Source organism: Microchirus variegatus, assembly GCF_963457635.1.
Source record: "Microchirus variegatus genome assembly, chromosome: 19".
NCBI classification, from domain to species: Eukaryota; Metazoa; Chordata; class Actinopteri; order Pleuronectiformes; family Soleidae; genus Microchirus; species Microchirus variegatus.
The window spans coordinates 1,887,109-1,906,416 of record NC_139820.1 but is presented as its reverse complement, the minus strand read 5'-3'; the positions used below and the strand labels follow the sequence as shown (position 1 = coordinate 1,906,416).

The 19,308-nt window shown below is 41.7% G+C and overlaps 1 protein-coding gene across 1 annotated transcript; it reads left to right on the top strand.

Moving 5' to 3' along the window:
* Positions 1-14,541: 14,541 nt before the first annotated feature.
* LOC310940586 (homeobox protein unc-4 homolog) lies at positions 14,542-18,732 on the top strand (the record flags this gene model as incomplete). The annotated part of the gene is made up of 3 exons (XM_083905576.1): positions 14,542-14,848; positions 15,435-15,610; positions 17,725-18,732. The coding sequence occupies 3 exons, from the start codon at positions 14,542-14,544 to the stop codon at positions 18,730-18,732; spliced, it is 1,491 nt and encodes a 496-aa protein (XP_083761702.1).
* Between the last annotated feature and the right edge of the window lie 576 nt (positions 18,733-19,308).

The window sequence follows — 19,308 nt, the reverse complement described above, 5'->3', positions numbered from 1 at the left end:
CCAATCCGCTTAAAGAGCGCCGCTGACGGCTCTTTTCAAACCACACGACACAAAACAAACACTTCCGTGTTGTTGTTGTTGTTGTTGTTATTTTTTTTCTCCCCCCTCTTAATCGTTAACGTAACGTTTTTCTAAAATAAAAGTTCCGTTTATGAAGTACCGCCCCCTGCTGGCCTCTACAACCAGCACGCAGCAGTGATGGGAAGTCCGGCTCTTTTTAAAGATTCGTTTTTTTCGAACTCGACTCCCAAACGGCTCTTCACTTTGTCTCAGTCAGAACGAGAGCTTGCAACTAACGATTCTTTTCGCAATCGATTAATCTGTTGATTATTTATTTTATTTTGTTTATTAAATTAATTATATAACCGATGAATCGATGATCAAAATAGTTGACGATTCATTTAGTAATCGATTAATAATTGATTCATTGTTTCAGCTCTACTCGGAACATTTTATTTAATTTTTTCATCAAAGCTTTATTTTTATGCATTGTTTTTTTTGCATATCGTTAGCCTAATAGCATAGTCGCCTAAGTCATATTTGAACGTTTTGGGAAAACAAGAAAAAAAATGACTTATGCTATTAAGCTAACGATATACAAAATACAGTTAAATTTTAATGAAACTTTTAAATGAACAACTGAACCTGCACTGAGCTTTGCAGTCTCACTTTGAGAACAATCATTAAAGAGATTAAAACACCAAATTTCACAAATTCAATCATGTCGTCAGATTCCCTATAAGTTGTACTTTAAAAAAAAAGGATAAATAACAAATTCTTATAGCTTCTGTTGTGGAAAAATTAGCCTAAATACACTGTGTTTTTGCAGATTTCTAAATACACCTAAAGCTGTAGACTGGTACAATATCAGTGTAAAGAGCTGCACAGGGCCTTGTCTGCCACAAGAGGGCGACAAACACCCATGAGGTGTTACTGTAAAAGTTGAGAATGCTTTAATTTGACATTTGAGGGGTTGACAGTTTTACCTTATGGAGTATTTGGACATCACAAGATAAAATAATGAAATAATAACAATAATAATAATTTTTTTTTTCCCTTGTAATTGAGCGCGTGTACACGTGTCATCGTGTTATCTGAGGTGACGGCCTGACAGCAGAGGGTTCCTGTTGGGGCAAGGGTCACCGAGATAATCACATCCTGTGTGTGTGTGTGTGTGTGTGTGTGTGTGTGTGTGTGTGTGTGTGTGTGTGTGTGTGTGTGCAGAATCCCACTCTTTCACATGCGGCGAATTGATTCTGACAATTACAATAACGGGATAATTGCAATCTGTCACCATGCATTTGCGTTAGCACGTCATCAAATAACCAATTTGAGCTACGAGTCAGTCCCCCCCCCCCCACCCCCGACACACACACACACACACATGTCCCCTGATCTGCATAACACACACACACACACGCACACACACACTGCAGCCCACTTTGTAATTATAAATGAATTTCACGGTGCCAGGCTTTTAATGCAAATAATATGGATCTTTTTTCTGTTTTTTTTTTCCTTCCTGGACCATGTGTGTGTGTGTGTGTGTGAAAATGAGAGGGATCAGATTGCAGCCATGCTGTAGCCCCCCCCCCCCCACCACCCCCCCCCCCCCTCCTTCTCAAATGAGTTAATGGGATGGAAGTTATTTGCCACCGCGAGCTTATGATGCGAGGGTGAACAGAAGCGACGAAAAAAAAAAAAAAAAGCGTCAATAAATGTGCTCGGAGACAATGAAAAAAGTAAAACACACACATGATGCAAGGAGGAAGACGGACAGATGGAGCGTGTGTGTGTGTGTGTGTGTGTGTGTGTGTGACAGGGACCCCATCAGTGCAGGATCAGAGTGGGGAAATTGGAGGACAATGGGGAAAGAAGGGGTGCAGGGATAATTTAAAGCGATTGGGGAGGAGGCAGGCGGGCGTCCCAGAGGTGCATAATTCACTCGTTCATTAACTGGGAACCAACACAGGAGCCAATATTAATTAACTGGTTTTTTTTTTTTCCGCCCCTTCAGACGCTCTGTACTTTGTTGTCACTTGGCCCCGGCGACGGCTTCTTGGAAGACGAGGCCTTTAAAAAAATCAGAGGTGACAAAGGGCACATGGTGTTAAATCTGCTGCTATTGTCAATAGTGTCAATGTTGTTGTTGTTGTTTTTTCTCTTTCTTTAAGTTTCACATGAATAATAATCATCGGTGGAAAAGTCACTTTATGATTCTTTCCCTCATCATTTTTTTTTTTTTTTTAAGTAGTGACTTTTGGAGATAAAGATTTAACGCACAGAATTAAAATATATTGTGTTAAAGTGTGTAAACTGGCTGCAGTTCTCTTATCTCATACACCAGTGTCTAACTTTAATATTAATTATAAGGATAATTTGACTAGTAATAGTAATAATAAATAATAAACATATACTATTTATGCTACTATTATTATACTTATAATAACAGACACCTCTACACACACACACACACACACATATATAAAAAGCTTAAACTTTAAGTATATATATATATGTATATATCAAATGTACTTCTGTAAGTACATGCCTGATAATAATAATTATAATAAATAAATATTATATAATAATTATTATAATAAATATAATAAAAAAAGTAACGAAATAATTGAAATTGTAATAAAACCAATATATATAAATATATATATATATATATATATATATACACATATATATATACACATTTACTTCATGATATATTTTTGTTTTTAAATAAATATTATTTATTTAAACTATTCTATTAATTACAATATAAATGTGATATAGTAAATAAGATAATATCACATAGTGTGTGTTATGCAGAACAGGTGACGTGTGTGGGGACTAACATATATATATATATACATATATATATAAATAAAGCTTTCAATTTGGATATTGCATTAGGTTTTGTCACGATTTCAATTACTTTGTTATTAACCGTGCGTCACTAAACAATTTTATAATTATCCCCGTCCACGTACGTTTGGTCACACTCTCCATAATTATTTGTTCACTAATTCACATCATTCAAAGATAATAATAATAATAATTATTATTATTATTTATATATAATTGCATGTATGTATATTAATAAATAATAATCGCTCTGGAACAAACCAAACAACTGCAATAATAATAATAATAATAATAAAAATATTAATGTATAATGAAAGAAAATCAATTATTTTGCCTTATTTTGTCTCGTCTCGTCGCACCCTCTTCTTTGCAGAAACTTTTCTATATAAATAAATAAATAAATAAATAAAACTTCACACACACACACGCACTGCAGGACCCCTCTCCTCCACAGGGGGGCGCTCCTCCACCGACTGTCCGCGTCCCTCTGCTGTCAGGCCCTGCTAACTTTGATTAAGGTTTAAATTGGCTGGATTTAATGAACGTTGCCTAATTAGGCAGGATAACAGCTTTAATTGATAAGTAATTATCTGCCACAAATTGTTATTAATTCCGCGGCTCTGTCTGATAGTGTACTGACTCTATAAACCCCCCCCCCCCCGTCCTCCTCACAACCACCACCCCCCTCCCCACCAATCCCTCCTCCCATGTAGCATTTTGTATTTATGTAAACAAGCAGTTGTAAACAATTAGGCATATGTTGGGATGGGATATTCCGGAGGGTATCATTAAGGCTGTGCTTGGTGAAACTGGCAGTTTATGTGAAATTATTATTTGCTCTGACTGACTGATATTCTCCGAGCATTAAACTGTCCCGTCACTTTGGCCGCGCGCCACATCGGCCACATGCCGTCTGCGGCCGTAAAAAAACAAATAAATAAAACGCAACACAACACAACACCACACCACACACACACACACACACACGTGCGAGAAACACGGCTACAACATTGTGTTGTGTTTAATTAAGAGAGCCCAACTCTCATTTCACAGTGAAAGAGGCGTCGAGTGGCCGTTAATTTGCGCCGCCGTTCCGCCAAATAACGCTAAATCTACAGTAGTGATTAAGGTTAATAAGCTCCACAGTCGTCCGCTGTGCTTTCATTGATATACAGTAGTTTCAGTCCGAGCTAAATTTCGACATAAAGGTTATGGTATTATTAATACATTCTAATATTTCAAATGACTACGAAATCTGTTTTGTGTCCGTTCCCTAAAAAGTTAATTAGCTTCTAATTTGAATGACATTTCAGGGTTGTTGTTTTTTTTTGGCAGCTCCAGTGTTTTGAGATTTAAAGTTTAACTCTGTGTATCGTAAGCAACTGGATATATTTATAGCCTCACTTTCCCTCGTCCAAGTGCATTAGCAGCTGTGTTGGTCTTAAGGTAGCGTAATCACATAAACAGAACCTCCACAGAGCCAATGTGCCCATTTTGGGGCTACTGCGCAAGCATGAAGGTACAAAATCGCTGACCCCATGGAAGAGGACCCGCCCCCTGAGTGATGTACCGTAGCATGGCGGTGATCGGAGTGTGCAAAACTTGGCCGTAGATCAGACGACAGACGTATGAAGTCCGTCGCTGACCTACGACCTCTAGGACGTCCTGGTGCCCTTGGTTCCTCAATTATGGACGACTGTGACGATAGCAAAGATGGCCAACAACTAAACACTGCTCTGGTCTGGATCGGGTAGGCTGTTCCTTCCAATCACAAACTTTTAGTCCACTGTGGTAAGGGGAGGTCCTTGGCTATCTTCATCATGGGGGTCCTTCTTTGTCTGGCCACTCAACGAAGGGACTAATTGACTATAGCAAAGATATCCAACAACTGACCACTGCTCTGGTTCGGATCGGGTAGGCTGTTCCTTCCAATCACAAACCTCTCACATTGTAATTGCTCAAGACCCGTTTCCCCGACCTGTAGACGTAGGGAAGCAACCCTGAGGTAAGGGGAGGTCCTTGAGTATCTTCATCATGGGGGTCCTTCTTTGTCTGGCCACTCAACAAAAGGACTAATTTACTTTGGAAGACACTGTACCAGTGCACTTACGGTGCAAACAACCGTCAAGACCCGTTCCCCCAACCTGTAGATGTAGGGAAGCAACCCTTTAGTCCACTGAGGTAAGGGGAGGTCCTTGGGTATCTTCATCATGGGGGTCCTTCTTTGTCTGGCCACTCAACTAAAGGTCTAATTTACTTTGGAAGACCCTGTACCAGTGTACTTATGGACAACTGTGACTATAGCAAAGAAGACCAACAAATAAACACTGCTCTGGTTCGGATCGGGTAGGCTGTTCCTTCCAATCACACCCCTCTCATATTGTAATTGCCCATATGAGACCCAAGCAAACGATGGAATTCAAAGTTAGGGCGCTCTACAGCATCCGTCCCGAGGACTCTAAAAAGGACAGGTACGGTGCAAACAACCGCCAAGACCCGTTCCCCCAACCCGTAGACGTAGGGAAGCAACCCTTTTGTCTACTGAGGTAAAGGGAGGTCCTTGGGTATCTTCATCGTGGGGGTCGTTCTTTGTCTGGCCACTCAACGAAAGGTCTAATTTACTTTGGAAGACCTTGTACCAGTGCACTTATGGACAACTGTGACTATAGCAAAGAACTCCAACGACTGAACACTGGATCGGGTAGGTTGTTCCTTACAATCACACCCCTCTCACATCAAGATCTGTTTTCCCAACCCTCTTGTCTACTGAGGTAAACTCTGGTGTACAGGCAGAGGGTCGGAGCTACAAGCCTCATGTACAAGGTTCGGCTCTTTTCCCCAGTTCATGTCCCAAAAGCCCGTTCAGCAACCAGAGATCTGCTAACCCAATCCACGCTGCAGTAATGGACCCCCTTTGGTTTTTTTTTCCAGCTGGAGGACGGACCCCATGTCTCTGCTGCGAGCTGGACGCGACCAGGCCCCCGCGTGGACGAAGGCCCGGCCATAAGGCCACAGGGCAACAGGCCATTCCGCAGGCCTGGCTCCTTGGGTATCTTCAACGTGGGGGTCCTGCTTTGTCTGGCCGCTCACCTAAAGGACCAATTTGCTTTGGAAGACCCTGTACGAGGGGCTAATTGCCCCTGCTACATTATCCTCAAACTCCATGTTCCAGCCTAATATCTATAGTCCTTACCTGCATGTAAGCTATTAAATAAATATAGCAGAATATGTTCTATGACTCAGATACTAACAAGACTTTAGGGTTAGGAGACGCGGGTTATGGCGAGATGAGAAGACAAAAACGGCTTTTGTTTAAAAAAAAAAAAAGGCTTCAGTTCTTTTATTCCAGGCCCTTCAGACTCTTCAGATATTCATTAAAGTGATTTAAATGAGACGGGCACGAACTTGCCGCCTAATTAAAACATCTTCGCTCGTTTACAGAGTGGCTTTAAGCTGAGCTCTATCGGGAGGGAGGGGGAGGAGGATGGAGGGTGGTTAGGGGAGGGTTAGGGGAGGGTTAGGGGAGGGTTAGGGGAGGGTTAGGGGAGGGGAGGTGGCTTTCTCTTCCTTCATTCTAGCCCTCCACTGTTTCTCTGCTACAGCAGATGGTTTTGTTGGGCTCCAGTAGCCCGCCAGTGGCCAAATAGGCAGATCCATTCTTTCTCTCTGTGCCCATCAGATCTGGGCATTTGTTCCCATTTGTACCCCCCCCCCCCCCCACACACACACACACACACCCCCCCCACACACACACACACACACACATTATTAGTATTGATAGAGCGCGGCCCCCGAAATGTAAAACGCAAACACTTCCAATTTCGCCGCGTGAAAAACTGGTGTCGCCCTTTCTCAAACGATATCATTACTATATCTTGAAAATGTTAATTTGCATAGTGGATATCCCAGTGGGGTGTGTGTGTGTGTGTGTGTGTGAGGGGGGGGGGGTTAATTATGTCTATTTCCGTGCGGCTTGTGCCAAGACAACCAAAGAAAGAGAAGAAGAAGAAGAAGAAGAAGAAGAAGAAGAAGAAGGTTGAGCAGGAGGGAAAAGATAAAGAAAGTGTGGGCTGATCCAACTCACTGATAACAATTAAAATGGCATTTTGGGCTCTTTCAAGCACCGAAAAGCTCATTTTAGTGAGTCACTTTGAATTGAAATGGAGTTATCGCTCCAGATCGGGGCGATTCAACTAACATTTCCGCAGGGGCCAGCTTTTCGGAAGGCTGTCCAGCCAGTGGGCCGGTCAACCCCTGTACTAGTATTTTGTGTTGCATACAAAATGTTAATAAATACATTAGTTTTGTGCAAAAAAGGTAAGTAACAAAACCACCAAATTTGCGTACAGTGCAAAAAGGTTATAGTTACCACCAACATTTGGGTATAACAGTCACAATTGGCGCTTACAAAATTAAAATATAAACAACATTAATGTGCAATGGCCACAATAGGCCAATATTTTTGCTGAAATATCAGTAACAGTATCAATAATATTCAGGTACAATTGCTACGGTTGGCCATATTCTGGTACATACATAGGCTGCGTACAGTTACAGCTGTACTAGTATTTACCAAAAAGTGTCGCAAAGTGCCAGAAACAGGGGAAGCTACGGTTTTATTGGCTTTGTAATAATACATTCATTATTTATGGGCTAATGGCCCACGGGCCGGTCCAAATTGCTCGAAGGGCCGGTTCTGGACCCCGGGCCTTAAGTTGAATAACCTTGCTCCAGATGATCTGATATAATTTATTTTTTTTTAATCATATTTCTATATTATATTAAAATTGTTGTTACACGTCTAATGGTGAATTCCAATTCCTTACTTAACCCTCAATCTCAAAAATGAGGGCGCCCTCTAGTGCTAAGTGCTGTCCCGATTCTCAGAAAAATTAAGTCGAGGGCCGAGTTTAAGGGCTGCATCGCCCTCAATATTGAGATTTTTCCGAGACCACCCAGAATGCATTGCGTGTTTTGACAAAACAAAGATGGACGCCGAAAGCGGCGAAGCAAGTACGCTACGAATGAAGTATTTTCTTTGTTAATAGAGATAAAAAAACGATGAAAACCATTGTATTATCTTAGTTTAGGCCCATATTATGGATTACTGACGTCATTGTTTTGCGTAACGTTTATTTTTTTATTTTACGATCTTTTGTCAATAGCCGGCCGGTTGCGGGACAAGCTATCGTTTTGCTATCGTTAGCTTTTCAATTAGCCGTGGTGTGTGCTAACTGTCAGCTGAATATGGATCGTAATAAATAATCCTGACGTAAATGTGTTCTTCTTCTTCTTTTTTTGGAGTTGACAGACTGGACGCAGCTTTGGCGTTATTCTGCCCCCTACAGTCTGAAGACGTATCTGCATTTAAGTTGGTGTCCCATTTTCTAAGTGACAAAATAACCCTCAACACTTGGTTTTGAGGGTTAAGATTGAGGGTTAAGATAGGAATTGGAATTGGTCCTTATTATATATAGTGCGTCTTTGTTGGTCATTTAAATGGACTCCTTTCATTGGACTTTTTCTGTTATAAAAGGATGATTAATCTATCAAAAAAACTCTAAAAACTCCATTATTGTTTGAATTTCCTCCAAATACTTTTTCTGAGGCACAAATACTCTGATGATTAAGTGAAGTATAAGGGGGGGGGGGGGGGAGTTTTTAATTAGGGACGGAGCTAAATCACACTTATCTGGAAATGGCTCTTTTCTTCTCTAAATTATCAAAGCTTCCATTACGTGTCAGGAAAATGATTTGTGGGGTAAAAAAAACCAAAAAAAAAACGCGGCAAACATCAATACATTAAAGCCTTTCACTTTTTAATTGGAATAGCATCTAGTTTTGCGGCGTTAAGGCGGCACAAAGTGCACCGGCGGATCGAAACAGCAGCCTCAGTCCCAACAATTAATTTAGATTAGACACTTAATTATCAACCAAACGACTAAATAATGACTGACTTCATTTCAGGTGGTTAAAAATTAACTCGCGCTCGGTAATTGAGTAATTAACTCGTCCGACGCTTCACCTTAGTTTGCCAATTAAAGAATAAATACGACTTGATTTCCGTCTCTCAGGAGGTTCTGTGGGATTCTGATTCTGAGCAGGAACTCGTCGGGACGCGGCTTTATTTTTACGGCAGCGACTGATTCTTTTCGTCTCGAACGTTCTCGCGTGTTTTGTTTTCGTGTCCGTATGGTGGACGCAAATTGGGGCGTCGTCTTCAGATCGATGAGGCGGCAGGAAGTGCGTCCCCTTCACCTGTGGAACGACCGCGCTGCACCGAGGACTTTATTTATAGGATTTTATTTCAATCTTTGATTTTCTTTAATCTTTAAGCTTTTTGTGCTTTATTGGTGTTAAACTACCAAGGGTTTTCCAACCACAGGGTCATTTAGGCTGCTTTTTTAAAACATGTATAAGGATATGCACTATAAGATTGTCTTGTATCTGCTTTTTTAACTATATAAACACAGCTGAGCAAAAAGTACTAAATGTTTAAAAAAGAAATTGGATTTAATTTGTGAAATATTTCAAAGTTTGGACAAAACCAGAAGAAAAATTGTCCATTTTGTGACTTCGGCACAATTATCACAACTCCAGCAAATATACGATGGTATATTTATATATAATATAAAATGAATTTTGTATTATATATATATATAAACATATAAACATACATATGTGTATGTATATATATACATAAATATTGTATTATACATATGTATATATATACATACATATGTGTATGTATATATATATACATATATATTGTATTATACATATGTATATATATACATACACATATATACATACATATGTGTATGTATATATATACACATATATATTTACGTATATATTTACATATACATATATACGTATATATGTATATATATATACACATAAGGAATTGTTTATTATTCCCACTGCAATTTTTAGACATTTACAACAGAGCTATATATACACACATACATATATATATATATACATATATGTATATATATAAATAAATATAAATATATATATAAATAAATATAAAATTAATCCCAATTTTGACTCAACAACACATAAGCAGACAAAAAAATGCATTTTGTATTATATGTATATATATATATACACACACATATGTATATATATATGTATACGTATGTGTATATATATATATATATATATATATATATATATGTATATGTATATATATACCCATATAAGGAATTGTTTATTATCCCCACTGCAATTTTTATGCATTTACATATATATATATACGCATATAAGGAATTATTATTCTCATTTTAGACATTAACAGCAGAGCTTTGAAAGTCTGGTCACCTTTTACTCGCTCCTCTTTAACTCTACAGAGCTCCCCCTACAGGTTCGGAGTAAGCGTTCGCCCTCCGAGTTGAGAACGACAACGCTCGACACCAGGGGTCAGCGAGTAACGTTTTTTTCGTGTCTGCATTTTAATCCTGGGCCAAAAACATCAAATCCTGTTTTTTTTCCCTCCTAATCTAGACTATTCCACACACTGCAACAAACATTGAAAACAGCCTCAGATTAACGGACGTGTCCCTTTTTAATATTTTGACCAAAGTAAATAAAGTTAACTTGGCCGTTAATCCCTGTGATATTGGTCTGAGATTACAGCTCAGACGCCGTCGCTTTCGCTTCGCTTCAGCGGGGAGCGATATTCTTGTTTTGATGAGCTTTTCTCCGCTCTTTAAATGTGGGTTTTTGTTGTGTTGCCTGTTCAGAGACTGAGGAGGAGGAGGAGGAGGAGGAGGAGGAGGCTGGAGGCGAGGCAAGCCGAACCCTGGCCTGCACGAGTGTCGCCCATATTATTATCAAGTTAATTAAAGCGAGCATCTGACAATGTCACTCGTGCCCAGGAAAAAAAAGGGGGGGTGGAGGAAGAAAAGCGAATTTAAATGCTGCGGTCTCTCAGGACCTCATGTCAAGGGCTGCTTTTCACCGAGCTCTGCATGCGTTTGGCTCGGCTCAGCCACCAGGAAAACACAAAAAAGAAAGAAAGAAAGAAAGAAAATGACATGAAGGATGTTCAGAAATGGAGAAAAAAAAATAAAATAAACACACATCAGAGAAATTAAAAGGATATATAGAGAAAGATAAGTGCATCAAAAGAGCCTCTCGAGTGCTAAGATTGAAGAAGCTCGACCACCGGCTGACATTAAAGAGTATAGACGTTGAAAAAGCTGAAAAGCCGGCTTGTGTGCACAGACTCCCGGGGTCAAGTAACGGGCGGGGATTATGCGCCTCTTCGTAATAATATTAATTAAACAATTTACATGCTAATAAGGTAACAATTATCGCCGGCTTCCGCCGAAAAGATTCGGGGGTTATTACAACACGGCGATCGCGAGGTGCTGCGGGGGTCAGGGCGGCCAAGGGAGAGAGAGAGAGAGAGAGAGAGAGAGAAAAACCTCCACTCAAATTAACATTCTGTCAGCTCCAGAAATTGGATAAATAAAGTCGAATTAATTCACAGTAATGGAAGAGGGAGGGCATGTGTGTGTGTGTGTGTGTGTGTGTGTGTGTGGGGGGGGGGGGGTTGGGGGTTGGGGGGGGGCCACTTATTCAAGCAGCTCTGATTACCATTCAGTATTCACCAGCACGCGGGTGGCTTTCTGTCAAGAAATTTAACACAAAATGAAGCAGTCACCGCCTCGGGCGAGATCTGGCCCCCGCGACACCGTTTACGATTTATATGTATACGTAATCTCTCTCTCTCTCTCTCTCTCTCTCTCTCTCTCTCTCTCTCTCCTTCAAAGATGTCCACCTGGACACTCGCTCGCTCGCTCTTGGCCTGTGGCTTGCGCCGTGCGAATTGCGAATTTCCAAAACCTTTCATTTACTAAAGCACACTTCAGCCCGAGACCCCCCACCCCCCCCCCCCCCCCCCGCGCGCGCAAGCTAATCACGTCGTCGCCAAACAGCCACGACCGCAGACGTCCAGACGGGGACGGGAAACGGGAAACCAAAAAACGGCGTGCAGTGCACATGCCGGGCCTGTAGGCGGCGCTGTAACGGGAACACCAAAAACAGAAGAAGAAGACGTACACTTTACAGAAAATAATAATAATAATAATACATATATATATATGATACATATATATTTATATGATACATATGATATGATACATATATGTATCATATATATATGATACATATATGTATATATGTATGTGTATATATATATACACATACATACACACATATATGTATATATATGATACATATATTTGTTTATGTATCATATATGATACATATATGTATGTGTGTGTATATATATACATACAAACACACATATATGTATATATATATGATACATATATTTGTATATGTATCATATATGATATTGTGCATATATATATATGCACATACACACATGTGTATGTATATGCATTTAGGTATGTACCTATATACATATACATACACACATATATATATACACACATCTAAATATCTATACATATATGTATATATGATACATATATATGTATATGTATCATATATATGATATTATACACATACATATATATGTATATACGCATATATACATATATACACGGAAGTCAACGCAGAGTACTTAAAAGAATAGCTGGACAAACCTGTGTGTGTGTGTGCGTGTGCGTGTGCGTGTGCGTGTGCGTGTGCGTGTGCGTGTGCGTGTGCGTGTGCGTGTGTGTGTGTGTGTGTATGTGTGTGTGTGTGCAGGGGTCCCTGAGAGATGGAGGGAGGCTTGTAGTCTGAAATGCAATGTGACAGCTCAGGAAAAAGGGGGATGATAAAGGCTCTGTTATTGGATCAATGTGGCCTTGAATGCCTCCTGTAAAACACGACACGCACACGCATGCACGTGCACGTGCACGCACGCACGCACGCGCACACACGCACGTGCACAAGGAGAAAGAAGCATTGCTGCTTCTTGTTAAAACCGCCGTCTGTGGATCATTTATAAAGAGTTTAAGGTGCTGAAGCTGTTATGAGCTAATGGTGTTTATTAACATGTGACATCATGGCACTGATATCGTCCACTGAAGACTTATTATGGTATGTCACAGGAGGTTTTTAAGTTAAACGGTAAGTTTGGACATGTGAACGTTTCAGGTGTGTTTCTGTGAAGTTAGAAACATTAGTGTAAACGCTCTTATTGATAATAATATATAAAAGGTGGTCAAACTGATCACTGAAATGATGAAAACAACATTTTATCCTTCTTTTTATGGCACTGTTTTTGCAGATAAAGACATCAGATCTGGCAACCCGAACGCTGTTGTACGGGACAAATGATTCATTGCATTAATTACCATTTTTTTTTGTTAAAAAAAACCCCAAAACTTTATTTTAAGGGATTTCTTAAATATGGAAGCCCGTTTCTGGGAAAAATATAGCTCAAAATTATGAGACAGAAAGTCATAATTATGAGATAAAAAGTCGAAATTATGAGATAAAAAGTCATAATTATGAGATGAAAAGTCGGAATTATGAGATAAAAAGTCGAAATTATGAGATAAAAAGTCATAATAATGAGATATTAAGTCGAAATTATGAGATAAAAAGTCATAATTATGAGATATTATGTCGAAATTATGAGATAAAAGGTCATAATTATGAGATAAAAAAGTCGAAATTATGAGATAAAAAGTCATAATAATGAGATATTAAGTCGAAATTATGAGATAAAAAGTCATAATTATGAGGTAAAATGTCGAAATTATGAGATAAAAAGTCGAAATCATGAGATAAAAAGTCATAATAATGAGATAAAAAGTCGAAATTATAAGATAAAAAGTCTAAATTATGAGATTAAAAAGTCTAAATTATGAGATAAAAAGTCTAAATTATGAAATAAAAAGTCATAATAATGAGATAAAAAGTCGAAATTATGAGATTAAAAAGTCGAAATTATGAGATAAAAAAGTCGAAAATATGAGAAACCATCTCATAAATATGAATGAGTAATTAACAATTATGTCATAATTTCGACTTTTTTATCTCATAATTATGACTTTCTGTCTCATAAATATGACTCTGTATCTGCTATGTTTGGGCTTCCATACTTAAATGACTTGGTGGAGCGGGGACAGACTTTATCGGCCGTGTATCGATGCGTCTTCCTCAGCCTCGCTGTTTTGACAGCGGTGAATTAAAGCAGCGTCAGGTGTAATTAACGATCGATCGGACACAAACACAAACCCCTCACTCCCTCACTCCCTCCCTCATGGTTTTACCTCGCGCTCCGTCTTCCTACCCCATTAACCGCGCCTCTGACGTCACAGGGCGATTAAGGTTTCTCATTGGCCCCCGCGTGCAGATGGAGGAGTCCTAATGAGGAGGAGGAGGTATTGTGAGGTGGGGAGATCTCGCGCAGAGAAAGAGCTCGGGGTTGACACCTCGGCTGGACCGTGAACGCATCACACACCCTCGCGCAGCCCCGCTTCTCCGCCGCTTCTCTCGAGGCTGTTTTTGAAAGCGCGCGGTGGCCGCGTGAGACGGCTGCCTTGCCCGGGCTCCCTCTCCTCCTCCTCCCGCTCCTCCTCCTCCTCCTCCTCCTCCTCCTCCTCTTCCTCCTCTCCCTGACTCCTCCGCGCACGGACTGCATGTTCAGCCACACTGACTCCCCCTCTGCGTCGTCACTTCGGCCCCGCCGCTGCAGCCCGGGCGACCATGGACAGTCGGGTACTCGAGCATCCCCACGCCGCGTTCGGAGGCTCCTTGGGCGGGCTGGTGGGCTTCCCGTACCCGCTCGGGGGCTCGCATCACCACCACCACAGCCACCACCATCCGCACCACCATCCGCACCACCACCACCACCACGCGCACCAGCACGCCTTCGAGCTCGCCGGCGGGCACCAGCTGCAGTCCGCGGCCGTCGTGCCCTTCTCGATAGACGGATTACTTAACGGCTCTTGCTCGGCCTCTGTGGTCAGTAACGCGCTGCTGTCCGCCGACAGCCCGCAGTTCAAACTCTCAGGTAAGCTCTTTAATATACTATATAATATATATATATGTATATTATATATTAATAATGTATAGATGTATTGTAAACATTGTTTTTGTGGCCTTTGGTGATAAAATGCACACATGTTTGGGCCACTGACAGCAGATTCAATTATGTTTAAAAGTTTGTATTTGTTATATATAAACATATATATATATATATGTATATTAATATGTTTTATTTAAAAAGTTTATGTTCCAATCCAAAAACAAAAGTACAATTTCGTCATTCAGGATGTGCAGAGAAACGTATTTCTGCAGGATGTACCGAATCAAAGTCAAATATTAAATATAGAGGATTTTTTAAATAGTTTTTTTAAAAGGCCGAATTTTGTGGCGTCATCCGACGAAGTTGTAGCAAATGTTTTTGAAAAAAATAATGAAGAAAAAACAGGCAGCTGACGCCGATTTTGACATAAATTGACTGTTTTTACAAGCAAATTCAGCTTTGTAGAGTGAATCCCCCTCTCTCTCTCTCTCTCCCTATCTCACACACACACACACACACACACACACGCACACGCACACGCACACGCACGTACACACACACACACACACAGATCCCGGGGACCCGGATAAGGACGGTCCCGGTTGTAAACGGAGACGCACGCGGACTAACTTCACCGGGTGGCAGCTGGAGGAGCTGGAGAAAGCGTTCAACGAGAGTCACTATCCAGATGTGTTCATGCGCGAGGCGCTCGCGCTCAGGCTTGACCTCGTGGAGTCCAGGGTTCAGGTAAAAAAAAAAAAAAAAAAAAGAGTCCCATAATAATTAATTAATTTAATTATTTGTTTTTTTTGTGTAGAAATCCTGTGGTGACAATTCAGTTTTCGTTTCACGCTTAATTATAAAAAATATAAAAAATATAAAATAATAATAATAACAATAGTAGTATTAATTGATGATGTCCTAATAATAATAATAACTTTGTGCTGCCCCTCGCTGAGATTTGTCAATTATCAGAGCGTCAATAAAGACTCTGTTTTGAATTATGCATGGAGGCAAACTATTGATTTATGGCTTCATAAAAACAAGGGAGAGCTGCTCTGTTCCCTTCACTTTTTCTTTATTTATATTAACATATTAACTTTTACCACTCAGAACGTGGCTGTGCCCATGTTTACGATTATTATTTGTCATTAAAAAAATAAATAAAGGTGATAGGACAACTATTTTAGGAATATCTATTTTGTAGCTATTTCAACAGATAATAAAAAATATATTTGTGTTATAAAAAATATATATAAATTAAAAACTACACCTTTTCCAATTAGAGGTTAATAATATATATTTTTTTTAATAATGAAAAAATATTATTATAATAAGGGTAAATTATTTGGCCCATATAATCTGGTGTGTTGAACATGTATTGGCGGGTTATTGTGTGTCTGGAGCTCATCTTCCTAAACCTCAGATTATTGTTCTCTCTCAAGCCGCTTAACGCCGCCTTATCACCAGGTTTGCGCAGCAAAGATAGAAACCGACATTTACATTTTCACAGGGCAGCGCAACTGACGGTTTGTGTGTTTTTGTTTCTCGTGGATCGTCGGCTCTGAGGCCGCGGGCACAGTGCGCTCTGAGGCCGGGCACAGTGCGCTCTGAGGCCGGGCACAGTGCGCTCTGAGGCCGGGTCAAATAATAAACGCACAAAGACGCGCGGAGGCTTGCGGTTGATTTCGCTGCGCTGCAATTAAGTCTTAATCGGTGGGAGCTGCTTATTGGAGTTCATTTGGTAATTAACGCGCGCGCATCTGTGCGTCAGCTGGTTCCACGCGTGACCCGTGCGTGGTGTTTAACGCAGCAGCCGTGGAGGAGGAAGGAGGAAGGAGGAGGACAGTGTTTTTATGAGCTCAGGCTGGTTTTCTCCTCATCTGATAAAAGGCTGTGACACGGATTTATTTATCCGTTTGCTCCTGGCAGGTGTGAGGTCTGCTCTGGGCCCATGGGGTTGTCTTTTTTTGGACACACACACACACAGGCACGCGCACGCACACACACACAAACACACATTTTGTCTGGAGGAGCCATCTCCACTGATTTAATTAGATTTCGGGGGAAGCTGGAACTAAATATAAGACACACCTCACACCGAGTCTCCCTTAAAAAAAGAGCAGAATGGACTAATCTATGACACGTTTGATTAATCGATTCATTGCTAATTACAGGGATTTTCATTTATTATTATTATTATTATTATTATTGTGTGTGGTTTATTCCAGCCACGGAAGAACACATTTCCTATTTCATAATAAAATAACATTTAATCCATGAATTTGACAAAAAAAAATTTCTTACACACTAGCGTTCAAACGTTTGGCATCACCTATGCACATTTTTGTCGTGTTTTCCGTTAAAGGTCAGACTTTTATTCATCAAAAAAGTTGCAAAATTAATAGAAAATATAGTCTAGGCATTGACAAGATTAGAAATAATGATTTTTATTCCAAATAAAACTGTTTTTTCAAGGGTTTTCTAATCTTCCAATAGCCTTCTAATGCTATTAGCAAACACAATGTACCATTAGAACACTGTAAATGGGCCTCTATACACATATGTACATATTCCATTAAAAACCAGACGTTTGCAGCTAGAATAGTGGTTTATAGTCGAGTGTATTTCTGATTTAATTTAATTTAATGTTATATTCATTGAAAAAAAAGTGATTTTCCTTCAAAAATAAGGTCATTTCTAAGTGACCCCAAACTTTTGAACGCCAGTGTATGTTGCCAGTTTTCCACTTGTATAGAAAAGGCCTCAAAGATAAATAATAATAATCAAGATTCATTGACCCAACAAAATGGCCGGGGCTGAACAGGAAGTGTGCTCATGTGTTGCCCCCGTGTGTCCAGGTGTGGTTCCAAAACCGCCGCGCCAAATGGAGGAAGAAGGAGAACACGAAGAAGGGCCCGGGGCGGCCGGCGCACAACTCCCACCCGACCACGTGCAGCGGCGAGCCCATGGACCCCGAGGAGATCGCGCGGCGCGACCGCGAGCGCGCCGAGAAGAAGCGGCGGAAGCAGGAGCGGAAGCTGCTGAAGTCGCAGAACAAGCTGCTGGCGGGCGACAGCTTCCACACGCCGGGCGGCTCCGAGAGCGACAGCGGCGTCTCCCAGTTCACCGACAGCGAGCAGCCGGCGGCGGCGGCGGCGACGACGACGACCGACGGAGCCGGGCGACGCCGAACCACCGAATCGGGCTGCGACCGAACCAGACACGACGACTTCGGCCAACAAAACCAAAGAACGGCGGGGGACGAAGCGGAGCAGGTCTCGCCCGGCGGCACGCCCGGCTCCGGCCCGGACGGCCCGCGCTCGTGCGCGCCGCAGAAGAGGAACCCGTTCAGCGTGGAGAGCCTCCTCTCGGACGCCACGCCGCGACGCAAGGCCCTGCTGGACTTCCCCTCGCTGCCCAGTCAGAGGACGCTGGTGGGCAAAGGTCACTTCCTGCTTTACCCCATCACCCATCAGCCCCTGGGCTTCCTGGTGCCCCAGGCGGCCCTGAAGGCCACGTCGTGTCAGGACAACGTCAGGAGCCCGGCTCCCTCCGACCTCTCCGGGTTTTCCGCCGAGCATCTGGACTCGGATCGTCACAATCACGCTAGCAATAGGGCGGGAGACGGCGAGGAGGAGGAGGAGGAGGACGAGGAGGAGCACGATCGGTCCAGGCTGAGCGAGGACAGGACGGAGGAGGACGAGGCGTCGGCGTTGGAGGCAGAGATGTGTGCGAAGGAGGAGCGAGTGTCGCCGCCACCGCCGCCGTCGTCCTCGTCGTCTCCGGGCCTCCCCGAGCGTCTCCGGGCAAACACAGACTGTCGAGAAACACCCGGAACAGACGGCGAGGACGTGGATATGGACTAACACTTGTGTGGCGAGGAGCGCAAACACAAACACAAACACAAACAAAAGGAGCAGGAACGCTACTGCTCGCACGCACTCACAGAACATTCCCAAAGCTCTTGCCGAGACACATATCAGGAAATCAGGAAACGTCTATTTTTGAAATCAGAACGATCCAAACGATGCCGCCCTCTTCCTCCTCCTTCTCCTTCAAAAACCTTTTGAGAATCAGCTGCTTTTATTTTGACCAACTTGTAACAAAACAAAAAAAACGTAGGCGACAAAAACAACAACGAAAATCCTCAGATATTGTAAAAGCGAGAAAAAAAAAAAATGATATTTATATGTAAACATTTTGATAAATAAATAAAGTTATTGCTTAAATTGAATCGCTGTCTTCACGGACACCGCCGATGGATGGATGGATGAGGAGGGAGGGGGTGAAACCAATAAATACCCAACAGGGGGGGAGGTTGCTGTGGATCACGGCGGCGGCGGCGGCGGCTGTAGGAGTGTTCTTCGTGCCGCCGTTACAGCAGATAAATCCCTCTTTTTTCTCTTCCTCCTCTGCGGAGCTGCGGCTCAAGTCCCGTCTTC